The sequence below is a fragment of the Capra hircus genome, chromosome 11 (assembly GCF_001704415.2).
Source record: "Capra hircus breed San Clemente chromosome 11, ASM170441v1, whole genome shotgun sequence".
NCBI lineage: Eukaryota > Metazoa > Chordata > Mammalia > Artiodactyla > Bovidae > Capra > Capra hircus.
Window position 1 is genome coordinate 67,581,508 of NC_030818.1, and position 20,621 is coordinate 67,602,128.

Sequence of the window (20,621 nt, forward strand, 5' to 3'; positions counted from 1 at the left end):
CACACTCTCTGTCACAGTAGGAACTTTCTGGAACACTCTGCTTTCACTTCTCTTACAGCCCTTGAAGGCAGGGAAGGTAGATTCTTAATTTCTGATCCCAGTTCCCAGTTCCCTCTCGTCCCCTGTCACATCTCTGCCTTTTGGCTTCATTGGAGAGGTGGGGAGAACAGAGGATCGACGGCAGAAAGGCAGGTCCTTCAACAAGAAACTAATTTTTTATTAGCCATTAGCAAAAGGCATGAGAGGGTAAAAGAAACCTGTGCGCATGCAATGCATATGTGTGTTTATGGTGAGATAGAATGGGGTGGGGGTGGGTTAAACGGCCATGTTTAAGGAGGCTTCTTTATTGACCAAACCTCAAAGTAAACAGGCTGCTCACACAGATAACCTGTATGGTCACTGCTACTTAAGAATATTCAAATATGGGAACTAGGGAGGGAGAAGCGGGGATCAGAGTTAAAACTAGAAAACAGAGTGAGAGTCCAGGCCACAGCCTGTGCAAAAACAGCTCCTTTCACTACCAGCACTCTTGCAGAGAGAGTGGGCAGTCCATTACTCAGTGCTATTTTAACAAAGGTTGTTGCCTGCATTTGCAGAGTTCAATGCCAAACATTCTCATTCATTATTCACAAAACCCCCTGGGGTTTGGGAATATCCATGCAACTGAGAATGGACATCAGAGACCTTGAGAATGTGTGACCTGTCCAAAGTCACAGATGGGATATGGCAGAGCCTGGACTTGACTTCAAACTTTCCTCCCCATGCCGCACAAAGGGTCTGCCTAGCTTCATAATCAGAAGAGAAAGGGTTTTCACAGACATGGGCTCATGCACAATGGTCAAGTTACAAAAGATATGTTAACACTGTAAGGAACTTCAGATCTTATCTAATTAGCCTTCTCATCTGCAGATGAGCAAACAGCTTCAGAAACGTGAAGCCAATTGCCTAAGATCTTCTAGCAAGTAAGTCACAGAATTAGCTAGGACTAGGACCCAGATCTTTACGTACAGAGATTTATCCTTCTGGTTTAACTAAGGCTTTGATTGCTTTAAAGTGTACAGACTCAGGATTTGCCTGGTGGTCCAATGGTTAAGAATCCGCCTACTAATGTGGGGGACATGGGTTCAATCTGTATCAGGGAACTAAGATCCCACATACTTCAGGGCAACTAAGCCTGTGTTCTGCAACTACTGAGCCCTCATGCTGCAACTACTGAAGCCTACACGCCTACAGCCCATGCTCTGCAACAAGAGAGGCCAGTGCCATGAGAAGCCCACGCACTTCAACTAGAGAGCAGGCCCCACTCGCCACAACTAGAGAAAAAGCCTGCACAAAGCAGTGAAGATGCAGCACAACCATAAATGAAAGTGTACAGACTCCTAGAAGATAAACTTTAAACTGTTACCGGTCATTACCGGTCACTGTAAATGGAGAAATTGACGAGAAATTAAAAGAAAAGCTACAGGAGGCTGACAGCCTCTAAACCACAGCCTAGACACCTCCCAAGTGTGTCAAGGTCTGGTTTTGATATCCCTCACTTTACAAATTATCGCCTCTCTCACATTTTTATAAAAACACTCTGAGGCTGTGTATCATGACACAGGAAAGAGGAGAGGGTGATGAATCTAGGAAACTGTGTGGGAAGTATTCTTTAGGATTCAAAAGCTTATGACCAAGTCCCACACCAGCATATGACTTGCTGCCATCTAATGAATAAAGACTTCTATAGTTTTACTTGAATAATGGGAAGTGGCTTCCCTGGGAGCAAAACCAAAACCCAAATTCTGGACAGCTCATACCCGAAATGCATAGAGGCTCACACTCTATTTCTCAATTACACAAAGTGACAGACCAGTGAAACCAAGAAATAATTCATAAATTGCATTTTGCAATGACTGAATCCTCCTAAGAAACATTTTACAAGAGTTTTCAATATCTTCTGTGTTAGAATCAAAAGTCCATGACTCCATCTTACTCCAGTACGTGTGAAAAGCAGTGGACAATTATGAACAGAAGAAAATGATCCAGTTTTATATCAGTTCCTAGGCTGACTCTGATATTTTCAGATCCGGCTTCCGATTCTACATGTGTGTTGGAGGGAGAGGGGAGAAAATTCCTGAATTTGGGGAGGTTATTATTTATTTAATCTCTGACTGCAATACTGTACATTTTCAGCTGGGGTCTGCAAAATCCTCTCAAATAAATAAGCAACATGAAAGAGCCAAAGGGCCTGAGTTTACATTAGTTACCTAATTTTTCTAAGCATTAGTTTTCTCACCTGTAGATACAGGATAAGAGGTTGTCAAGATTAAATGGGCATATTTATTAGAAATTAATGTGTCTGTGTGTTTATAAATGGAAATACTTAGCACATAAAAGAGGATTAATGTCTCTTTTAAGTAACAGGACTAGATGAGGTGTGAGATTACAGTAGTGAAAATGGGTGAAATTCAAGAAATTTCTCAAATGCCTTGGTATGAGAATAGAATAAGCAGAATTCCTTGAATAATGTGAAGTGGGAGGTGGAGGCAGCATGTAGAGAGGAAAAACAGGTGAGGGAAGTGGGAGTGGGGTTCAAGGTGGAGAGGACACATGTATGCCTGTGGCCAATTCATGTCAATGTATGGCAAAAACCATCACAATAAAGTAATTATCCTCTAATTAAAACAAATAAATTGATTTTTAAAAAAGAATAACACTAAAGGTAAAAAAAAGAGCCAGGGGACCTGGGTTCTGCACAAAATATGTGTGGCACTTTGGGCAAATCTTTGGAAGGAATGATGCTAATGCTGAAACTCCAGTACTTTGGCCACCTTATGAGAAGAGTCGACTCATTGGAAAAGACTCTGATGCTGGGAGGGATTGGGGGCAGGAGGAGAAGGGGATGACAGAGGATGAGATGGCTGGATGGCATCACTGACTTGATGGATGTGAGTCTGAGTGAACTCCAGGAGTTGGTGATGGACAGGGAGGCCTGGCGTGCTGTGATTCATGGGGTCGCAAAGAGTCGGACACGACTGAGCAACTGAACTGAATTGAACCTGGGCAAATCACTGTCTCTCTCTGGATCTAAGTCTTCCCACTGATAAAATGAAGATAAACTTAAAGATGCTATCAACCTCTAAAAGTTTAATCATATAATGTGAGGGGAAAATCAGGAAGTAGGAACTGGTTGCTTAGAAGACAGATAGCTGAATGATGACACTGGAGCTCTGAACTGGTACTGACGGCAGGAGCTAAAACGAGTGGCCCCAAGGTGGCAGGTTTTGGGCAATGCAGAGAGCTGTTCATTGTGCAAACTCAGCTCAGACATGCCCAGCCAGGTAAACAGGGGGATGAGGCTGGGGGATATCTAAGCTAGCTTCTCATTTGAAAAAAGAAATTGCAATTGCTTTTTGTTTACCTTAGTGTAAAAATAATATGTTGACTGTATAAAACTTGGGAAATATATATAAGCTACAGGATAAAAGTAAAACTATCTCAAATTTCCCTTGTAGAGATAGCCACTGTTAAGTGTTTTTTGGGAAGATCTATTTATTTCTGGCTGCCCAGGGTCTTCGTTGCTGCACAAGCTTTTTTTCTAGTTGCGGCAAGTAGGGGCTACTCCACTTGCAGTGTGCAGCCTTCTCATTGCAGTCGTTTCTCTTGTTGTGGAGCACAGGTTCTGGGACACGTGGGCTTCAGTAGTTGCAGCATGTGGGCTCAGCAGTCGTGGCTCCCGGGCTCTAGAGGACAGGCTCAGTAGTTGGGGCTCACAAACTTTGTTGCTCTCCCTGACCGGGGATCAAACCAGTGTCTCTTGCATTGCAAGGCAGAGTCTTAACCACTGCATCACCAGGGAAGCTCAACTGTTGAGTTTTAAACAAATACTCTTTCATTCTTTTCCTATATAAACTGATTGTTCAATGAATATGTAAGCATACTCATGTCTTCATGGAGATAATGTATTAGAAAGGAACTGCTAAGTCAATAAGGAAGTAAAACCTCGAAGACCATGCTGTCCACCCCGAGAGCTGCACTAACGATGTTCCCACGAGCAGGATCAGAGTGTGTCCATTTTCTGACCCCTTCACTAAGCCTGAGGCACTGGCTTATTTCCACCTTTACCAAGCTGAGAGCAGAAGCTGCAGCACCTCACTGCTTTATAACTGGTATATTATATACACCAATTAAATGACAGTAAACTTTAAAAAAATATTACTCACTGATAATCCATACTTTCTCTTTTATGAATTGTCTGCTCCTATTTTTCCATTGGTGGTATTTTCCTATCACATTCTCAGTACTATAATCAGTTCTTTCCCAAGTCTCTAGGGTTCTCAAAAATGAGTCAGGGTAAGTGCTTGGAAAAGCACTCAAATCATAGTTAAAAGACTGAGAAGGTAGACTGCTAAAGAAAAACGGATGCAGAATTAGTTATCCTGGACAGTGGAAACAAAGGCTGCATTTGAAGGAGAGGACTGTTAGAACTCTGAAATGAAGGAGGGAGTGAAAGGGTCTTCTCTGAGCACCACCCCTCTCCTTAAAAGTCAGTCAAATGGCGTCAGGGACTAGGAGAAGAGAGGAGAAGGCAACTGCTGGAGTTGGAGGCAGGAATTCATCCATTTCAGATGTAGAGCCCTCTCCTCTCAAGGCTTAGTTATGGAAAACATATATCACAAAAAGGGTAATAAATTCTTCATAAACCAGTCTAAGGATAGATAATCAGAACCACTTCCTGGCATGAGACCAGGGAATACTGCAAGTTGTAAAATTTCTCTCTTAAAATCTCAAAAATGAGGATAGATATCTATTTATATAGGCTAGTAAGACTAAGGGCTTGCTCAGGGCCCATTCCAACCCTAATTAGAAATAGGACCATGAGGAATAAAGCAGATGGAACTTAAGACAGAGAAGAGCCAGATGCAAGCCTCATCAAAAAAGCAGACATGGCTGCTACAGCTTTGTGGTTTTGGGAATTGTATGTCTTGTCTGACTTAGGGTGTGAGCCCTGAAGTCTTGTAACAAGAGAAGCTGTTTTTAGAATTTAGCCACTCTAAACAGCTCCTATCACTGAGAAGCCAGGCACTAAACTGCCTGTGACATCTGCACACTGGAATCAAAAGTCAATCTCCATGACCCATTCCAAGTCCATTTTAGAGAACTGAATCTGTGGGAAGAAAAACTTTCCCTCCAGAGTAAAGACTCTGATCTACTTTGGACCTTTTAATATCACAAGATAGATAGCAGGAGGAAGTGAGGAAGATGCCAAGCAAATAGCTCTGAGAAGAATGCCAATCTTAACAACAAACCACTAAGGAAATGCAGCTTCTCTTGCCTGCTTGTCGAAAGAAGACAGAGGGCTATAAGCCAAGAAGTATTTTTTTTTTAAGTTATTAATTCTAGGAAGTAGCGCTCATGGGGCAACTAATGCGTTCTTGCTTAGTCTTGTGGAACACTGATGTCGAAAGCTCAGTATGAAGGGTTTGCTATAAAAATCCTTTCCTCAAACTCTGAGCACTGCTGGCAGAAATGTAAAGATGTATAGTCGCTGTGGAAAACAGTATGGCAGTTCCTCAGAAAATTAAAAACAGATTTACCATACATCCTAGTAATTCTATTTTCGGGTACATACCCCAAAGAATCTTGAGTTTTAAAGAGATATTTGCATAGTTATGTTCACCAAAGCATTATCCACAACAGAATAAGACAGAAGCAAACCATGTGTCAACTGACGGATGGATGAACAAAACACAATAGAATATTATTCAGCCTTAAGAAGAAAGGCAATTCTGACATATGCTACAATATGGATGAACCATGAGGCATTATGTCATGTGAAATGTTAGTCGCTCAGTCATGTCTAACTCTTTGCAACCCCATGGACAGTAGCCTGCCAGTCTCCTCTGTCCATGGAATTTTTCAGGCAAGAACAGGGTTGGAGTGATTTGACCAAATCCACCTAGCTACTAAGTAGCTAGAACTAAGCTCTTACATGTTCAAATCAGTTCCTGTATTTCCCTAAACCTTAAGTTGAGCTCTCTAGTCAAAGGCCTGATTGATCTGGGATGGATGCAAAGGAGACCACTAGCTGCCTTGGGCTGTGGGCCAATAAAGAGCAAGGAGCTCAATCACACAGAATTAGGGTCTCCCTTCCTCACTCACAAGGCAAGAGACCGCGTGACACACCCACCCATCTGTATTATCTGTAGGCTCAAAGGATATTATATGTGTAAACATTTAAAGAGCATAAAATAAATGTCAAGTCACAAAAGACACAGTTGTCAGGAGACTGAGGTTCCATGACTCTCACCACCAGGAAGGATGAGTGTGGGAGGGGAAAGCACGTATGTAAAACCAACCAACCAATACGCCTGACCAGTGTCCACCATGGGGTGGAGAGAGTGACCAACTGCTTGCTTTGAGGGGCAGGAGACAAACCCGCAGTCTGCCACAGGACCAGAGACCCTGAATTCTCAGCCCTTTCCTCACTGGAGTATTTCGAGATGCTGCGGGAGGATATGGGGATAAAGAGCTATAACGGAATGCTCAATGTGCCACAGGCTGGGCATTGAAGTAAATGAAATACTCAGAGACACAACGGTCACGTGCCATCCTTAGCCCAAATTCCAGACAGCAGCATGAAAAGAGGGAACTGAGGATCTGCTGAGCTTAGCTACTACTTTCATCCAGGGGTTTGCCAGCTTCCTGACATGTGGGCTGTGGGCTGTTTATATCTCCTCAAACAGTGGGTAGCAGGCCTGGATCGGGGTTGGCAGAGTCACACATGGAAGGCTATGGAGCTAGGAGTCTGGGGTTTGGTGTTTGGAGACAGGAATGGAGAGTAATGGGACCGCCAAAAGCCTTTCAGCCTCAGGTTTTATTTAATTTATTCATTTGATCTGCAAATACTCAGTGAGTGCCAGCTATGCCCAGCAGTATTCCCGACACTGGCAGTACACTGCAAATAAGACAGACAAGGTCCCTCCCTTAGGACCTGACGTTCTGGTGGGGACTGAACAAGCAAACAAGAGGCAATGAAGAAGCAAAAAAGAGACGATGTCACAATAAGTGCTATGAAGAATGAAGCCAGGGAGTGTGACTGACAGTGCCCACAGGACCACACGGCCTCACTGAGAAGACAGCATTTAAGCTCAAGACCCAAATGTCGACTGACAAGAAGGAAAACCTTTCCAAGCAGAGTACCAGAAAGTGCAAAGGCCCTCGGGTGGGAATCAGGTCAGCTTACTGAAGGAAGAACTGAGGGGATGAATGCTCTTGAGCTCAGGGCAGAGGGGCAGCCAAGGGCCAGAATCATCAGGGCTTTGAAGGTGTGGTAAGAAGCCTGGATTTTTTGCTCAGTGATTTGAGAATTCAGAGGAGTAACATGTATGATTTATGCTTTCATCCTCTGGCTTGTGCCAAGAGGCCACCCTTCCATCTTCTGCAGCTCATGGGCTATCTGGGTAAGAACAAGGCAAGAACCTGACGGGGCATCTGCTTGAAACTGGCCTGTCTAGGCCCTGCCAGGCATACCTGGAAGATGCAACAAAGAAAAGGACCTCTATTTGACACCTTTCTTCTCATTTCTTTAACTACCCTACCTGAATCATTTCTTACTGATTTTAAGTATTTTTGACCTACCTCCAGGTCCAGCCAGTTACACACAATACTACCTGATTAAGGCAAATTTCTGCTTCTTCTTAGAAGGGTCAACAAACTATCTAAAGAAATAAAAACTGTCTTGGTACCCAAGCTGTGGGTCTGTTTTGTAAGTAGAGGATTTCCATATCACAATCCCTTCCAATTATGAAGCAATCAAATAAATCCCTCTGACATTTTGGGAGAGAAGAAAAAATCAAGCAGATTCTTTTAGTTCAAGGAATCAACAGGAGTAAGAATGAGGAAAAAGAAAAACTATCAACAGCAAAATGACTGCCAGTTATTTCTAAGGGGCTGGATCTATTCGCTTTTTGAAAGGGACTGATCAAGAAGGAAAGGGCAACTTCTGTCCCTCACATTGTGCGCCTCTTCCCCTAAAAGGATGAGGAGGGGAGCAAAGAGAAATCTTTGGCATCATGAACTCTAACTGGAAAGCATCCAAGCACTGTTTTGAAAGCTGTTTCAATCAGACCATGCTAACTGTTTCTTACTTTTTCAGACTGCTTACTTAAAAATCAGTACATGGCAGATTGTAGGGGAGATGAGAACTACTTATCTTGATGATGAAAAGTCAAGTTCAGATAGTGGAAAGTAGTGGAACCTAGGTCTCCAGACTCACATTCCCTATCAAATTTTATTACGTATTTTTGTCTTATAAAAATAAAAGCACATTAGAACAAAACAGGAAGTCACTCATAAATCCAATCAGTATACTATACTATTATGATTTTATTCCTTCTATCATGTGCTTGTAAATACCGCCCCCCCCCCAACACTGTTATCATCACACTGGACTAAAAGTTCTTTGCAATACACAGGCCCTTTACATTACCATTAACACAGTCAAGGATATGAAACTTAACACTGATATGATGTGGAATACAATTTGGTATAATTTGAGCTGAATTTACTGTCTTTGCTAAGGATAAGTGCCTTCCAAGTGAATTTTGTCCCTTTTATTGAGACACAGTAAAAATATACAACAGTACCTATTATTAGGTCTTGGACTGCAGGTTGTTCTCACAGTGTTTAAAACAGAACTCTCAAGAGGCCCTGCGATGTAACTTAACTTCAGTTTTATTTACCTACCTGGTGCATCAGGTACTTGAAGAGGAATGAAAGGATCAGATACACTTAGAAGAGGAAGGCTAGAATCCACAGTCTGCCCACCCTTCCTTTTTTCAGCTGGAGTTGGATGGAAGGGAAAGAAGGGTCAAGGAGACAGGGAAAAAAGAGAAAAGCAGAAAACATCAAGTAAATCTAGATGTATTTACCATCTATTAACCCAACTCATAAAGTAAGTCTAAATTCAGAGGCAGAATAAAGAGAAATGAGTGGATATAATTCAGTGTAACAGCAAATGCATGAGATATACACTCTGGTCCTTACAGCACAGTCTGAGATGCAGTTAATGATAAAACCAGGACAGCTGTACATCTGAAATTTTTCTTCTTCCTTAGATACTGCAGTCTAGTGATCTCTTTTAGAATTCCTACAGCAATACTAGCCCTATCACACATTTTGGTAGGTAAACAAATTCTATTGTGTAATCTAGAATGTGTGTGTAGGTACTTCCTTTGTACCCATTTCCCTCTTGAGGTTCTTTAGGGACTGAATCCTATTCTATCACCAAATGTCTAATGTAATGCTAGGCAAACAGAGAGACAGAAACTGATTTCTTGTTTATTGCAAGGTTAGACAGCCCTAACTTCTGGACAACCTTTACCATACTATTGGCATTCACTCTGTATTTGGCAAACTTATAGATTTACAAAAAAATCTATACACCTTACGGAATACCAGAGCTTGAAGGGATCTCAGGATTTTCTAGCACAATTTTCTTATTTTTCAGAAGAGAAAATGAAGCCCAGAAGTTAAGAGACTAACCAGAGGTCCACCAGCAGACCCATGATCAAAACACAAGTCTTCTAGTGCCTACTTTACCATGTTGTACCTTGCATTTTAATAATCAGTTTGTTTCTGAATTAAAATCTAATCTAGCCTTTTATAAAGTGGATGTACAAGAAAGATTTAACTCTCAAATAATTATAGAATCACAGGAAGTTGCAGTACATAGGACCCTGTGAACCAGCTTCCCCCAGTGGCGAGTTCTTATAACTGTAGTTTATTATCAACGCTGGTGCAATTCTGTTGCACCTCTATCCCATTTATACAAGTTTTCACATGTATTCATTTGTGTGTATGTGTGTGTATATATATAGTTCCTTGCAATTTGATTCTATGTATAAATTAGTCTAAGTACCACAACAATGATACACAACTGTTCTATCTAACAAAAATCTTCCCTGTACTCCACTATAGCCACACCCACTCCGTACTCTTCTCCTAATCTAATTTTGTCATTTTGAGAATATCATTAAAGTGGGCTATTTCGAAAAAAGAGGTACAAGGTCAAGTTTTACTCATCTGCCCGTTTCTCCTCTAATGTATGGACATAGTTTAGTAACATTTTTGCAGCTTTTACCATAAAAATGTTGATGATAATCCTTGCGTCATCCTCCCCAACTCATTGCCACATTTCCTGCTTAGCTCCTCCCTTGGCTGGTTAGAAGGTTTAAAATCAGTGAACCATCTGAGCTTGATTAGAAACCTTCCAGAAAATATTGCCAACCTGCACTTCATACAAATGGGGACATATTCATTTCTGGGACTTAGATATAATATTCTTTCACTTGTAAAGAATGAAGAGTCTTCTTCATTCACACTACAAATATGAACACAGAGAAAATACCAAATGTTCATAGAAAAATGCTGTATAAACTGAGGGAAAAAGATGTCTGTAATGTCTGCAAAAGCTTAATGTCATTGATTTATAAGATTTCTGAGATGTGTTTATGACTACAGTTACTGTGCTGGGCTGCTCAGATACAAATCTCTACTTTGTCATTCTGCACCTGGGACATTGGGCAGGTCACTCAGGCTCTTGTGGGCTGTTGTGAGGGATCACTGGAGATAAAGCAAACAAAAGCACTTACTGCGCTTAGTGTGTAGCATGTATTCAACATATGTTCACTGTTATTACTGCCCTAATTTTACTCAAATATGTGTTTTCTAATTGTTGGGCCTTTAAAAAAACTGCCATTTACAGTCTTCAAAGTAAGCATAAAGGGGAGAAGACACAAAAATAAAAACAAAAAACAACTCTTTAAAAAAAGTTTATACAGACAAACAACAAAACATAAGATACATAGTAAGGTAGAATTAGGCATTAAAACTGGAAGTGGATGGAAAATGATTAGGAAGCTTTGTCATTAACATTGACGAATCCAAGCTCCTATCCTTTGGCAGAAAGCAACTCCTTTCCTTCATTCAACAAGACTGTACTGAGCCTAGCAGTGTACTAAATGCTGGGATTCAGCAACAAGAAGACTCTCCTAGAGCTATTCCACGACCCTCTTTTCCTACCCACACCATAACTGGTCATCACCGTGATGTTTCATCTCAAGGACAATGACCAATTCTTTATACATTTGGTATAGTCAAACTAAATATCCAACCCTGAGCACTTTAAATCAGACCAAAATACCAATAAACTGAAAAATTCTACAGACCAGACAACAAAGCTAAAAATAAAAAATAATGCACAAAAAGTTTTAACTATTTAATATTTGAATATACACCTTCCAAATAACTCAAATGCCTATTTCAAAATATTAACACTGAAAACATCATATGAAGACTTACGAGATAGTTAAAACTTGAGTATTTTCTTACAAGGGAAACACACAGCTATTAGAAAGCACTCTCAATAACAGTGTAATCCTCAAAAGTTGGGGTAGGGTGGGCAACTGGAGCAAGGAGACAAGGGAGTAATAAATTATGGGTGAAAAAGTCTTTCTGGAGATTACAGTCTCCCTCCCCACACTCAAGCTGGTTGAAAATCTCTCTTATACTGAGAGAAAAATTCTAAATTTTTTTATAAGAATTAAAAAATTTACTATGTATTCTTTTTGAAATCAGCAAAGTGAGCCTAAAAAAGGGAACTGCAATCAAAAAGATAACGGCAACAGTCAAAGAATTAGAAGACAGAAAAACAGTTCTATAGAGTTGTCTTTAAAAGATAATAAAACAGCAAATCTCTAGTTAGTTACCAAGAAAAAGAGAAACACAAATGCACATAATAAAACTGGTGTATACCAAGAAAATACTACAGAAGATTTCAATGTACTCTTCCATCTTACTGAAAAATTTTTTGAAACTATAGACGATTTTCTAGGAAAATATTACTAAATTTGCCTTATTATGAGGCAGAAAACCTGAGAGAGGAAGTTCTAGAGCCAAATGTTAGGACACTAACTGTCCTAACTCTGCTACTTACTAGCTATGCGACTCTGGGAAAGAGACTAGTCTGTACTCAGTCACCTCAACCATAACGGATATGCAGATGGTATGGCAACCCTCGAGGGTTGTCGAGAGAGTCAGATGAGATAACACTTATATAGGACAAACGACAAACTGGTGGGAATGCCTACAATATATGACACATGAAGCACTCTTACATATTAATAAAAACAAAACAAACACAGAACAACAACAACAAAAAGGACATGAACAACACAAATCCCCGAAGTAATACAAATGGCCAGTAAACAGTGTCCTCTATCTAAAACCTCTAAGCTGGTCTGGGTGGGAAAATGACGTGAAAATTACTTTCATCTATTGTTAATTGAAATAAAATTTGATTAGCATTCTTGGAAAGTGATTTGGAAATAGGTACCAAAAAGCCTTAAACACATATATATCTGTTGATTTAGCAAATAATCTCCTACAAGTTACCTTAAGGAAATGGTAAAGGATATAAATAAAAACTTAGCTTCAGGAATGTTTATGTGGTGAAAATTAGTAACAACCTAGGTATTCGTCAGGAGAAGGAAATGGCAACCCACTCCAGTATTCTTGCCTGGAGAACCCTGTGGACAGAGGAGCCTGGTTGGCTGCTGTCCATAGGGTCGCATAGAGATGGACACGACTGAAGTGACTTAGCATGCATGCATGCATTGGAGAAGGAAATGGCAACCCACTCCAGTATTCTTGCCTGGAGAATCCCAGGGACGGGGGAGCCTGTTGGGCTGCCGTCTATGGGGTCGCACAGAGTTGGACACAACTGATGCGACTGAGCAGCAGCAGCAGCAGCAGCAGCAGCAGCAGCAGCAAGTATTCGTCAAAAGTGATGTTAAATAAAATGCTATTATTCTTCCATTAAACATCGTGTTGTAGACTAATATTTATCAACATGGAAAACTAATTCCCATACAATGTACATAAAATGAATAACTAACTGGGCAACAGAAAGCTCCTCCATAGCAATAACTACCTCTGTCGTTACAGAAGCCATATTATCACAATGCGACTAAAATGTATCTTAAGTAACTTTAGGGTAAAGAAATCAAAACTTAAATTTAAAAACGTCCAGAAAACAAGAATAAGAGAGCTGCTGCTGCTGCTGCGTTGCTTCAGTCGTGTCCGACTCTGTGCGACCCCACAGACGGCAGCCACCAGGCTCCCCCATCCCTGGGATTCTCCAGGCAAGAACACTGGAGTGAGGTGCCACTGCCTTCTCCAATGCACGAAAGTGAAAAGTGAAAGTGAAGTCGCTCAGTTGTGCCTGACTCTTAGCGACCCCATGGACTGCAGCCTGCCAGGCTCCTCCATCCATGGGATTTTCCAGGCAAGAGTACTCATTACATATTAAATATTACGGAATGACAGCCAAAGTTCTAATAAATAAATTTATGAGGTTAGAAAAACTACTAACACACATAAAGAAAGCAGGAAGAAAGAATATAAAGAGTTAAAACCAGTAATTAATCAATATAATTCAAAAGATCAATTTTGAAGGATCAGATTCCACATCCTACAAAGAACATAGTCAAAACCTCACATCCATTGCTGAGGAATTTATAACAGTAAAATGTTAACATAAAATTAATGTTTAAGAAAGAGGTACTTGGTTAAATATACTAGGATATATTCATATAAAGGAATTTTATGTAGACAATTTAAAAGTTACATTTGAGGAGTTTCTTTAATGATATAAGGGGGAAAATGCTAAATTTTTAAAGTAAAAATCAGGCTTTAAAATGTGACTATAAAAATGTATGTTGGAGTCATAAACTGAAGGTGTACAAAACAGTGGACACTTGAGTGTTCATAAAGAAGAAGATCCATAACTTTCCTCAGATTCTCAAAAGATCTCTGTGACCCTAAAAGGATTAAATGCTACTAGCTGGATGGCATCACTGACTCGATGGACATGAGTCTGAGTGAACTCCAGGAGTTGGTGATGGACAGGGAGGCCTGGTGTGCTGCGATTCATGGGGTTGCAAAGAGTCAGACACGACTGAGCGACTGAACTGAACTGAACAGACATCAAAATGGTATCCAAAATGGTATTTCTTGTGTTAATTTCTTGGGGATGTGATCATGGGGCTTTTAACTTTCTTCTCTATGCTTTCCTATAAATTACTAAATAAAATATATTGTTTATTAATAAAAGGGAAAATTAGGTTTTTATTATTACTTCAAGATTTTTTAAAAAGTCTCATTTAAAAAGACCTCTCTCCCTCCCCAGAAGCACAGAAATCAGCATAAGCAGAATCTCAGATATAGGACAGAACATCTAATTCTTAGAATCCTCCATGTCATTCCAAAGAACCTAAGCAATTACAAGACAGTAACAGAGTGATGTTTCTGAAATTTAGAAATATTTGCTTAAAAATATGTTTATGGACTTGAGAGAACAAATCCTGTATATTACTGCCAGATCATTCTGACAATCTAATTCAAAGTAACTCTAGATCATTTTTCAATCCCCATCTTTTTTTAGCAAATCTTTTGAAGGAAGTAAAATACGTTAGCCCCAGGATCTGGGGCTCGCTGGCATGCTAGGGTCATCTGCGGACTGGAAACCAGTAGTGGAAGGTGACGACAGTGAAGTCTTGAGTTACAGGCGTCTGCCATACTAACCAGTTCCAGCGGAAAATGAGGGAGCAGCAAAAGCCTCACCTTGGGTTGGTTGAAAGCCTGGGATCAAACTCTCAGCAGAGCCTCCAAGCTTCTCAGGATATTTGCCTGGAGGGACAAAACACCACTCAGTTCATCCCAGGAGAATCCCACAATGCACAGCCAGGCAGGAGGTGAAGGGCATCCACCAAACTGACATCTACTCTTGACTACTTGACTATTTTTACCGCCGAAAGGCAACACCTTGGCTATTCTAGGTCCTTATCTAGCCACTGCAGTAACTGAGAAACAGCTGAGGAAAGAAAGGAAGTCTAAAGTCCTAAAGCTTGAGCATATTACTCACAGCAGAATGCCTTCAGCCTTCACACTGAGTCCATTTATCGCTACATAATTCTAATGAGTGAGATGATCTGTTTTCCACATTAGAAGCAGTTAGGAGAGCGAGTGAGAAGAAAGATGGCAGTAGTGAGATGCTATGAGGAACGGGCACAATGACAACAGCTTAATGTAAAAGCCAACAGCCGAATAACAAGAAGAGTGACAGGAAATTATTAAAAAATAGAGACAAGGGAAAAAAAGGGCAAGAAAGCATATGGATTTTGTTTTGCTTAGTCGCTAAGTCGTGTTCAAGTCTTTTCGACCTCATGGACTGTAGCTCGCCAGGCTCCTCTGTCCATGGAATCTTCCAGGCAAGAATACTGGAGTGGGGTGCCACTTCCTTCTCCAGGGAATCTTCCCGACCCGGAGATCGAACCTGCATCTCCTGCACTGGCAGGCAGATTCTTGAGCACCGAGCCACCAGGGAAGCCTGTACATATTTTAAATGACGTCCACAAAATAATGAAGCTAAAATGTTTGGTCCAAGCTCTCACCATTCACTCCATTCTGATCATTCTTTTAGCCTGTGCTTTTGTTGACACTGAGGTACCTTTTTTTGAACTGTATCATACTGTAGAATTTTCCCCAGGGTATATACTGTTGTTTTTTGAAGAGAGAGAGAGAGTGTGTGAGTGTGTACATGTGTGTGTGTGTGTAGGCATCCTGCCTTTCAAATTAGCTGGTGGATTTGAGGGTGGAAACGGTACCTTCTACCTATTTGATCTCCTTGCCATGGTTAGTCAACAGGAGCAGAGAATTCTGATCACAAAGATTCAGTGAGGCCACACTCTCAGGGTGAGCAGTTATGATCCTCTGGGATAATACACCCACTTAGGACAATGCCATTACACACCTCCAAAGAGTAAACGTGCTTGACATCATACTTATCTCTGCTACCAAACCTGTCCTAAATGTTTCCGACTCTCCCTGCTGCCCCCACGACACGACCAGGATTTCCTGAGGACAAAAAGACTTCGGTGCTCTGGTGAAAACATAAATTGATTTGCACACATACTTCCAAGTCAAGTCTTGGGTCCAAGCCTACATTTTCACAGGCATATCCCTCTAGAATTAAGGTTCAATACCCTCAAAAAGATACTGATTACTCACCTTCCCCCAGCTTGGCAAAGTCCTTGTTTAGCAGTTCTTCAGCTGTGAGTTTGGAGAAATTGTCGTCATCAAAGGGATTCCACGTAGAACCTTCTGAAGGATTATAAACATTTTGCTGGGAGGCCCGAGGGGAGCCTGAAGGAGTGGTGGTTGCAGACCTAGGTAGGTTCCCACCCCCACGAAATAAAAAGACACATGAAGGTTGAAAAGGGTCAATCTATTCTTCTTGTTTCAAGATCAAATTATTTTCTAAGTCAAACCATTATCTTCCACAGTATTTTTCTAACAGGTCTTCCCGAGGCCATGGAAGTTTCCACAGATGCCCTTTCCACTGTGTGAAACAAACATCTCTCTTTATTTTGTGATTCACTATCTCTTAATACTTCTTTAATCTCTCGCTTATTAGATTTTTGGCTTCATCTGTTGAGTTTTTTCATTCAGGATCCCAAACCAACCTGTTGCTGGGCTCGTGCATCCTGTGCTGACCACTGTAACATTCACAACTGGCCCCAGAGGGGCTGAGGCCTATTCTGGCGGCCTCACATCTGTAAGGGTCCTGCATCAGTGGACACCATCACAGTTAAAGAGCAATAGGGACAGTTACCACCATCCTGGGCTCCTGCGTATCATTACCTAATTTCCTCTAAAGTCTCTCTTGATGCCCTTTACATTTAGCTAATGACTTAAAGATTTTTAACTTTAGTACATGGTACCAAGAAAGTGGAGAAGGCAGTGGCAACCCACTCCAGTATTCTTGCCTAAAGAATCCCAGGGATGGGGGAGCCTGGGGGGCTGCCGTCTATGGGGTTGCACAGAGTCAGACATGACTGAAGCGACTTAGCAGCAGTAGCAGCAATGACTGAAAGATTTTTAACTTTAGTACATGGTTCCAAGAAAGTTGACGGTTTGACATTGCATTTATGCAACAAACACTCATTGCAATCTACTTGATGTCAGGCACAGAACCTGTCACCAGATTTACTAAGCTTGGTTAAACCATGGTGCTTGTTATGGACGAACCTACAGGCCAGGTCAGCTAGACACACAAACAAATAAGAATACAGTGTGATACATGCTCAAAAGACAGTTCAGACAAAATTATATATGGTACCAGAGAAAGGGTCAAAGAAAAAATAACCGAGTACGTGGATCTCAATGAACAAACAAGCATTTCCTAAGTGGACCAGAAGGAGAGTGGCAGTTCTACCAGTGTGATACAATAGGCCTTGATCTGTTAGCCAGTCAGTTCAGATATTATTCCACAGAAAACGGGGAGTCAAGAAAATGTTATCGGCATGGAGAGATTTGGTCAGATCAAGAATTTAGAAAACACTCTATACGGTACGGGATGGATGAGAGACTGAAACAGTGAGGCAAGTAAAAAATTATTTTTTAAGATCAGTCTGATCTATGCACTACAGGAAAATTTAGTTTCTTATTAAACCCAGACACGCACCCCTATACATACAGCTATACACAATTATGTACATAGCAAAAATTATACAGCAATGGCCCCCCAGCAGCCCTTGCCCACAGAAGCAATACATACTTGGACTTATTGAGACTGGCCTCAGCTGCAGCTGCTTGGAGCAGCTGGGTTGATTTGCTGGCAGGGACCCCAAAGACTGCGCTGTGGGTCACGTCGCTGAGAATTCGCCTGTGCCCAGCACGCTGGGCCTTGGGGGATGATGGAGGAGTGAGAGATCCAAGTTTCTGCCCCTGGATGGTAGGAGGTGGGGTTGTCTGAACCTTCGGCTGTTGTCTTACTGGGGCCTGAATCTGCTAGGAAGAGAGATGAAAGTGTTCAAGAAAGGGGGGAGGGGTGGGGGAGGCAAGGAAAAAACAAACAAGCAGACAAGTATAACAAAAAAAAATGCCATGTGAGAGCTAACATATGGCTCAAATGGCACAGTCTCAGTAACACCCAGATTGTCTAGGCTTCCTTGACAATCTGAGATGCAGCCTTGAACCTGATACCAACAGAGTACTTACCCGGTGCTTATATATACATTTCAGTCTTCATCAGCAATAATAAACAAGGTAACCATAAGCAAGTTGACCCAAAGACTGCAGAAGTCATTCCTAGGTCTAAAGATCTAGAAAGTTTCCTAAAGGACAACTTTCTGCTTTCAAAATTTGTTCAGAATGCCTCCAAAGCGTAGGCTTCAAGCATTCCACTACCAGAGTCACAAGCCAACAAAGGCTCCCCTCCAGCTAAAACACGTTTGAGCTGAATGAGTTCTGCTAAGAGATCCCTGACTTTCTGACAGAACACAGACTACTAGTTAGAAATAAGTGAGACAGAATTTCACTGTGATTAAGAAATGGCAGTTCTTTTTTGCTTTTGCTGTTAACACTCTGTTTCATTGATAGGATGGGTCTTACAGGATTCTGTTTCTGCAGTGACCTCTGAGAAAATGTAAGCATGGGGGCAGTTGGATTAATTTGTTACAACCTTCATTTTGGAAATGGCACCAAAGAACAAGGTAGAGGATACAATAAGAAAAAAATTTTAAAGCCCTTGATGATGACTGACCTAATAATATGAGACATGGGCCTTTTTAAGAAGGAAGGCAGGATGCACTGTCAGAAAAACAAACTAGAGGGAACATCCTTGTTCCCATGTGGTGAGTTTTTAAGCACAAGCCATGATCTACAAAGTTCCATGTCAAGGAAAATGATCAAATTAAAAAGGTTAAGATTAGTTTAGTCGCTCATTCGAGTCCAACTCTTTGCAACCCCATGGACTGTAGTCTACCAGGCTCCTCTGTCCATGGGATTTTCCAGGCAAGAACACTGGAGTGGGTTGCCATTTCCTTCTCCAGAGGATCTTCCCGACCCAGGGATCGAACCCAGGTCTCCCACATTGTAGGCTTTACTGTCTGAGCCACCAGGGAAGTCTGAGGAACACCTAATCCTTTTCTTCCTGTTAATCCAGAGATAAAGGAATTTAAGACTATTCAATGCCTCAGGGGCTGAACTATCCCTTCCCTCCAGTCTCTCATCTCAGATTGGAGCTGTCCCTCCATGCTGCCGGTCAGCTCCTACATTCTATGTCTTCAAAGGTTGGCCCTGGGACAGAGTCCAGAAACTAGTGTCCAGCTACTTGGGTCAGGATGCTGATAGCCTGGGGGTTTCTGTCCTTATACTGACTCAGGCTTTAATTTTACTGAGGCAAGCTATGTGCATGTTAAGAGTACACAACCACTTGCCAACTGAATGAATGAAATAATATAAGGTTCTAATGTTGATCAAATTAAGGTCAGAGGGTAAAGCAGCTGACAGCATCTTTGAGGGAGAAGCAAAGTGCTCTGTGAAGCAGCCCAGAGCTCCAGCTCCACAACTTCCTCAGGGCTCCAGGAAGCAACAGCCAACCTAACTAAAGCCAGTTCCCGCAGGGACGAGAAGGGATTTAAAGACAGAACTAGATTTGCTTATTTCTTGGAGTTTAGGACATTCATTACTCTGAAAAGGGTACTTAACTGTTGAGGCCCTTTATTTTGAAGAGTCCAAACTACTGGGAGAACATTTTCCTTTCTTCTCGCCTATTATCTGTATACACACACTGGAGAACACATGGTTCTGTCATGACACCTTATCCTATCACAGCTACCAATTCAAAGTGGCTGCCACCCATCCCACAACAGCCTTATCGAGCAGTTTTATTTCCAATCAGAATCTCAAGCTGAAGACTCAAGAGGGATCTTAAGACAGCATGGATTCCAACTCCCTTGTTTTAGAGATGATAAGACCAAAGCCCCCTGAGGTTAAGTGCTTGCTCAAGGTCACAGGGTCAATTGAGGGCAGAATCCATGTCTATAACTCAGGACTCTCTTTTTTGCACAATGATGCTTCCTCATCCAAAAATGAGATTATGAAGGAGGAGGAGGGAGACACATAACACAGGGAGAGAGAAGCAAGGTAGACTCAAGATGTCTATCTTGCCAAAGATTTTTTAAAAAGCAAAATACGAAACTATGAAAGAAGTATAATCACATCAAGAAATGTAAGAATATAGACAAGGGGAGAAAAACCACCTCAACTTCCTCTCCACTACTCTAGTACAACTGTTCTTATCTTTTATTTGGTATCTTATATTTATGTCTATTTCAAGGGCATACTCTTCCTGTAATTTCATCTCTCCTTTAGCATCACCCCATGAACATTTCCATACTGTTGTACAGACTTTTATAACCGTGACTTTTAATGACTGCATAGTTAGGACGTTGGAATGAGGAATGCTGCTTCCATGCCTGTGTTGATCATTAAGACTGCAGTAAAACCCTGTGGGATACGGCCACATCCCTGCTGTGAAAGGGCGGCACAGTATAATTTACATTCACTTACTTGCCTCTCTAGGTAAGTCCTATGAAGTCATGGGAGGAAGGGAAGGGTCAAGGCCGGGAAACTCTCTGGCACCTGGCTGAAGCCCATTCTGCTCTTGTCCCCTTTCCGTATTCTTAACCAACTACCCCTGAACAAAGTGCTCAAGTATTTTCTCATTCAAA

General features: G+C 41.4%; 1 protein-coding gene across 10 annotated transcripts in view; it reads right to left on the bottom strand.

The window, feature by feature from the left end:
• The window catches only part of AAK1 (AP2 associated kinase 1), a 165,670-nt gene that overhangs the window by 20,353 nt on the left and 124,696 nt on the right, over window positions 1-20,621 (bottom strand). For 3 of the 10 annotated variants that reach the window (XM_018055449.1, XM_018055458.1, XM_018055457.1), the window contains exons 14-17: window positions 17,663-17,895; window positions 16,114-16,271; window positions 14,629-14,733; window positions 8,731-8,826 (exon numbers count right to left, since the gene is read on the bottom strand). In XM_018055449.1, coding sequence (XP_017910938.1) covers window positions 8,731-8,826; window positions 14,629-14,733; window positions 16,114-16,271; window positions 17,663-17,895 — 592 coding nt within the window. The remainder of the gene's footprint in view (window positions 1-8,730; window positions 8,827-14,628; window positions 14,734-16,113; window positions 16,272-17,662; window positions 17,896-20,621) is intronic. The other 7 variants (XM_018055451.1, XM_018055459.1, XM_018055452.1 and 4 more) reach the window with 6 other exon arrangements.